Source organism: Gopherus evgoodei, chromosome 1 (genome assembly GCF_007399415.2).
Source record: "Gopherus evgoodei ecotype Sinaloan lineage chromosome 1, rGopEvg1_v1.p, whole genome shotgun sequence".
NCBI classification, from domain to species: Eukaryota; Metazoa; Chordata; order Testudines; family Testudinidae; genus Gopherus; species Gopherus evgoodei.
The window spans coordinates 15,616,506-15,623,103 of record NC_044322.1 but is presented as its reverse complement, the minus strand read 5'-3'; the positions used below and the strand labels follow the sequence as shown (position 1 = coordinate 15,623,103).

Genomic DNA, 6,598 nt, shown 5'->3' with positions numbered 1-6,598 from the left:
TGACCAACATATAGCGGGTTTCTCCGCAGTGTTTCTCAAACTGGGGGCCCTTGCAAGCCTGTTGTAGGGGGCTTATGGTACTGCCACCCTTACTCCACAGCTATGCCGCCTCAAGCTGGGCGGCGGGAAAGTGGCAGCTGCTGACTGGGTGCCCAGCTCTGAAGGCAGCTCCCTCACCAGCAGCAGCAGAGAAATAAGGGTGACATGGCATTGCCAGCCTTACTTCTGTGCTGCTGCTGGTGGTGGCAGCACTGCCTTCAGAGCTGGGTGCCTGGCCAGCAGCCACTGCTCTCCACTCTCCCTTAAGACTGTGCAGCCAGAGACCAGATTTCATGATACATGACTTGATTTTCGTGGCCGTGAATTTGGTAGACCCCTATTGATAGTATTCATCTTCCAGTGTACCTCAACCATTCCATTTGCAGCATCCACCTCTAACTGATCCATATAGGGTTCTTTGCAGTGATGAATACTACACAAATATTTGACACCAAAAATGGCTGTGGTGATCACCAGATATGCCATCTGCGGTTCTCTTCCACAGATCATGATTCATTTGCTCTCAATAGGTAGAACCCAGGAGTTGCATTTCCCCCTGCTATTATCTGCTCCTCAGTAATGGCTAATCAGCTTTAAGATTTGGTATCTGCCAAACAGACACACTGTAAGGAAAAATAGTTACATGTCTGAATTGGGCATAAGGGAATCTGAATTTAAGGCATCTGGAAGAAAGGGCAAGTTACTCCAAGTTAGACTCTTCTCTGAAATTGGCCCATAATCTTTATTACCGAAAGAATCCTCAAAATAGAGCAATCACCACCCCCTGTTCCTTAAACGTTTCTCCCCCGTACGTGACTGTTTCTCACGTGAAAAGCAACACTTTTATTTAATTCTTTGTTTTCCCCCTTCATAATCATGTGTTAGTCTTCCCTATTGGCATGGAATTGAGTATATTCCTACTCTGGGAGTATAGGTTTGTTGAATGGAATATGTCATTTCCATGTGCAGTACTCTTATTAAAACTAATGTAAGTTTTGAGAACAGCCTGATGGCAAGCTTGGGCTTAATGGCAGCAGAGGTAAATTGGGATCTAGGGAGCATTAGCTGTTTGGAACTTTGTCTGATTATTGTATGTTTTCTGTCATAGAACTTTTATTTTATTCACCAGCTTCCATGAGCTTTCAGAGTTGTCTTCTTGGCTTATTTCTTCCTTGATTCTGCAGAATCTTTGTATATGGAGGGCTTGAGTTAAATTTAAAAGGTCTTTTTCCACTGCTCATCCTACTTTTGCAAAATAAATGGCCATTCCAGCAAAGTGTTGAAGCCAACATGAGTCATTGGGCAGCAAGTTGTATGCTTGGGGCCCATGTTTTATGGTGTATTTTCCTGACATGCTGCTGCTACATGCCACAAGGGCCTCTCCCCAAAACTTCCCCTTAGGCTGTGATGAACCTTGCATCCAGGGCAAGTATATCCTCAGACATTAGGGACTGGAGCCTATACATTTGTTTTCCCATTCAAACAAAGCTGATTTCTCCTAACTGTAACTATGGGAGGAGGTAGCACTGCAGTATTAAATGGATTTGCTGGGTGCTTGTGTGTGTGTGGTTTATATATTCCTGAAAACTATTCTAAGTATATTAGTAATAGTATAAGAAGCCAAAAACTGGACACTAAGTTTCGGTGAGGGGGCTATAGGTTGTAGGGTTGCTAGAGGGCTGCAGGAAATATTTGGAAAATACCTGCCCTTTGATGTAATATGATATGTTCAAAAGGCAAAAAAAATTCTCTTTTGAAAGTATTTTGATGACCCCTCAGGAAAAGTAATGTCAACCCCGGGTGATCAGTCAGAAAAGTGAACTGCCTCGAATGCAGGGAAATCACCCTAACCTTCCGTTCAGTTTGATGGGAGGATTTTCACAAGAGATCGTGAGGAAGAGCCTCTTTGAGCATATTCCTCCTACAATTTAATTCATTTGTAGAGTGAAATCTGAGCTTATTTAATACCTCTGTACAGACCAGCCAAAAGTCAGGATTGTTCTCTGAATGTTTTGATTTATTTGGAAGTATAGCTACTTTATGTGACACTTAGGTTATAAAGTATTGCAAATGCAGCACAGTCACAACTAAGGGCCAAATTCTCCTTCCTCAGACTGATCTGGTCTTGTTGGTATCAGTGTTTTTTACATAGCTGTAATTTGGTTCTGAGTGGTCTGGATAGTAAAACTGTCAACTCCTTTGTTCCCCTTTAACTGAAACCTTATTCCTCATGCAGTGAAATCAGCATAAGGAAGTTTGCTGTTAAGTGATGACCATGTGAGGAGTTGGCACAGCCTGATTATTTACACAAGTAGATATTTGTAGCATGTATATATTGTCCTTAAGTTGCCCCATCTCTTTTCCTTCTGTCATTTGAATTATTTTCATATAAGTGACATATGAAAGATGTCAATGTCCATGTCTTAGTGAAGGACATGGAAGAGTTCGGATAAACAAGAATACTTGGTCTGGAGGTTCAGTTAGAGCAACTCTCTGCAAAAGTACTTAAGTCTCTATCTTCTGAGTATATGATGAAAATATGGGTAAAATTTTCAAAAGTGATTTAGGCACTCAAGTGCCTAATTTTCATTGAAAGTCAAGGGGACTTAGGAGCCTAGCTCACTTCTGAAAACTGAACTTAAATGCTTTTGAAAACTTTACCCTCTATGACTAGCTAACCAGTCACTACCATGTGCCAGTACAGAAAGGAAAAAATCATTCACCATTTCAGAAACGGAGTGTGTCTCCACACTAAGATTTATCTTTAAGCAAAGAACCCGGTACATAGCTAGTTAAAACTACAAGGATCAGAAACCATACGTGGTATACAACATTAAGCTGCAAATATACTATATGCACACTTCTGTAGTATCTTGAGGCTTGCCTTCTACCAGTGCTATTACATAACATTTCCACTCCCTCTAGTGAAATATCAGAATGTGACTTATATAGAGAACTTTCGGACAGGAATAAAAGGTAACCCTTGTTTGGCATGAGTTTAGCTCATGGCAATATTGTCTGAGATGTCCCAGTCCTGTCACTGTTAAAGAGCACTGCATTTCCTGTGCGATCGCCCTTCTCTAACACTCAGTCTGACAAGATGGATGTAAAAAAACCAGCAACGCTCCATTCACGCCTCAGTATCGTCTCACAAACACTCCACCTGGGCTGCCTGGTGGCTTTTTCTTCATTTTCTTTTTCTCTTTGCCTAAATCAGAGGCAGCCTCACCTTCCTAAAAAAAAGAATATAAAAGCCATTAAATTGCAGTCACTCACCTACACCTGCTTCCCTAGCAAGGAAGGATTTTAAACCACAAGCTCCTTTGAACAGTCCCAAAATGCTGTCTTACAGGATAAGAGATATAGTAATAGCCAGGATCATGGCTTATTCTAACACCTGGTTATTTTGCCTGTCGTTTAGAAAACAAGCCACTGGAATGACCCGTTTCTTATATCTCACTTTTCTTTCCTTCTTTCCCTCCAGCCACCCTGCCAGCAATGTCTTCACCACTAACTAGCTTATCTGATCTGCCTGCACCCTGCTATTTGCCTAAGGTGAGGAATGAAGCAGATAGAGGTGCCACCTCCCTATTAGACAACACTCCCTTTCTGGGATAGATGCACCTACAGCTCATAGATGATTAGCTTTCTGCTCCTGTCATGTGTTTTGAGAGGGCTGAAGACTTGAAAAAGTGTAGTTATGCAAACTGAACAGAACTTTTATTTCAGCTATGGTATGGTTCAGTGCTGACCGCAGGGCACCAAGAAGGCTGCAGAGTATACTGTAAGTGCCACAGATATAACACTTCATTCTGAACATCATTAATACTTTGGTGTTTGTCCTTAACAACCAAGTCTGTTTCAAACCCAAGCTTGTTCTTTTCATTAGAGGCACTTAAAATATTATAGGCATTTGGGAATTTCCTCAAAAATTACCTTTTTTTTTTTTGTTTGTTTTTTCATCTTTAAGCGAGAAGGTCTATTGCTGAGTGGGGGCAACAGGGACGTTTGTGTGGCGCTCAGAGATTGCATTATCTCTGCGTATCCCAGAGACTGAAATAGAACTGGGGCCTTAAGCCATCTTTATTAAACCAGCGCATTCACCCAGCCCCTCAAAGTTAGTGGAGCGTGAAATACCCCTGAAAGTTGAGTCAGGTCTATATCAAAATGAAATATTAGCAAGAATATCAATTTCATGGGTAGCGTTTTGACATTTTGATTCATGAGGCTATGGATAATACAAATGTGGTACTTTAGTCAAGGTACAGCATGTCAAGATTTATAGGGTCGGACGACGCTGTCCTGGTTTACTGCTGTATTTGGGATTGTCTCTGTTGCTATCTACATTGGTTTAATTCTGGAGCCAAGCAGGAGGAGATGGGAAATTCCAAAGATGAAAGCTCAATCACTCACCTCTGATGTGGGTTAGAGGCAGAGTCATAGCAGTGTAAAACCAGAAAGGACCCCTTGGTCTGGTACAGAGGTGGATTTAAAAATTTATCTGCTTCAGTAGAAGTAGTTCCCGCTCCCCTGTCTGAGAAGCTATTGAAGTGGCTACCCCTGTTAAACTGCAGCTCAATTGTGCCCTTTCAGAGAACTGATATAAGAGAGTAAAATACACCCCTCATGTAGCTGCGTTGAGTTAAATGGACTGATACAGCTGCTAGAGTAGCCCCAGGTTTCCCAAAACTCCCTGGTGAGCTGGTGTCCTAGCCCATGCCCCAGGGTTGTGTCATGGAAGCAGAAAGTGGTGGCTTTTCAGGAGCACTGGCAGGAGGGGGCAGCAGGCAAGGAGAGGAGCTTAGATGGGATGCAAAGATTGGGGCAGTGTGTGGGAGCAGCCATGGGTGAGGGAGAGAAGTGGGGAAGCAGCCATGAAGAAGAAGGCACGGGGAGGGCATGAGGGGAGTAGAAGAAGTCATGAAGAGAGTAGGGTTGAGAGAAGCTAGTTGAAGAGATGTGGGATTCTCTGAGATAGAAACTATGGCGGTTAGCGAGAAATGGGACAGTTATGAATGCAGATGATGCAGTGGGGTGAATTCAGTTACCAATGGGGCCTGTGGCATAGTGAGATTGAAGGGGACATAGAATTGGACACAGACATGGAGCAATTTTATAGCCATTGGTGGCTGTGGCATGAGTGAGATTTCCAGGTGAGAGTATACTGTGACAGGGTTAGGCCAAATGGCTTCAGGAGAGTGATCGAAGGCAGATATATTAGCCCAAGGGTTAAGTAGGTCCCCTTTCCCTGGGTAAGGTAACAGGGAAGGTTCCAGAACAATGAGGGGGCTTTCTGGAAACAATTAAGGCAGACAGGCTGATTAGAACACCTGCAGCCAATCAAGAAGCTGCTAGAATCAATCAAGGCAGGCTAATCAGGGCACCTGGGTTTAAAAAGGAGCTCACTTCAGTTTGTGGTGTGTGTGCATGCAGAGCTGGGAGCAAGAGGTGCAAGGAGATGTGAGGGTGCTGCTGGAGGACTGAGGAGTACAAGCATGATCAGTCACCAGGAGGAAGGTCCTGTAGTGAGGATAAAGAAGGTGTTTGGAGGAGGCCATGGTGAAGTAACCCAGGGAGTTGTAGCTGTAATGCAGCTGTTACAGGAGGCACTATAGACAGCTGCAATCCACAAGGCCTTGGGCTGGAACCCAGAGTAGAGGGCAGGCCTGGGTTCCTCCCAAAACTCCCAATTCCTGATCAGACACAGAAGGAATTGACCTGGACTGTGGTTTCTACCAGAGGGGAAGGTCTCTAGGCTGTTTCCTGACCCACATGGTGAATCTGTGAGGTGAGAAAATTCACCAATAAGCGCAGGACCCACCAAAGTAGAGGAGGAACTTTGTCACAGTACCCACATAAAACCCACTCCTTCTTAATTGCCTAGTCTTGCTGCCAGTCTCAACAGAGGCCCATGGAGACTCAGTTAATGTCTCACCATGAGAAACAGTGGGCAGCTTAAAGTTAGGGCTGAGGCCTGGGATACAGCAGTGTGGGAAAGCTGCTGCTGCAGTCTGTGCAATATCTGCCTTGCGAGTAAATGAAGAACTTGGTCTCTGATGCTGTTAATCAGGCACCAGCATGAAATTGCATATTGATGCTTGACAAAGATTAGGGTGCTGGTGAGTTGAGACCACTCACTACCATGTGGACAAAAACTCTCTCATTGTTTCCTTGTGTTCCCCATCTGTCTGGATCCACCTGTTGTCTCTCTCTCATAGATAGATTATAAGCTCTTTCAGGCAGGGACTGTCTTAGTTCTATGTCTGTGCAGTGCCTAGCACCACAGGGTCCTGATCCATGCGTCAGATGCCTAGGTGCTATAATATACAAATAATACTATAGAAGCCATAATGAATTAAATGTGACACAGAAAATAACTGAACATTCCGAACTGCAATTGTGATGTAATATTAGCCTCTGGCCAGAAGATGGCAGTGGAAGAATTAAACCAGGGGTTCATTGATATATGTGGAACTCTGCTGGCAAGTTTCAGGCAAGGCTATGTACACACAAAACAATAGTGAATAGTTCTTAGCCCTTCCGTCCCCGGGGATGAGAG

General features: G+C 43.7%; 1 protein-coding gene across 4 annotated transcripts in view; it reads right to left on the bottom strand.

The window, feature by feature from the left end:
- Positions 1–221: 221 nt before the first annotated feature.
- ANKRD42 (ankyrin repeat domain 42) overlaps positions 222–6,598 on the bottom strand; it is a 40,280-nt gene continuing 33,903 nt past the window's right edge. For all 4 annotated transcript variants that reach the window (XM_030558449.1, XM_030558450.1, XM_030558447.1 and 1 more), the window contains one exon: positions 222–3,272. In XM_030558449.1, the coding sequence (XP_030414309.1) occupies positions 3,177–3,272 (96 nt within the window). In that variant the 3' untranslated portion in view covers positions 222–3,176. The remainder of the gene's footprint in view (positions 3,273–6,598) is intronic.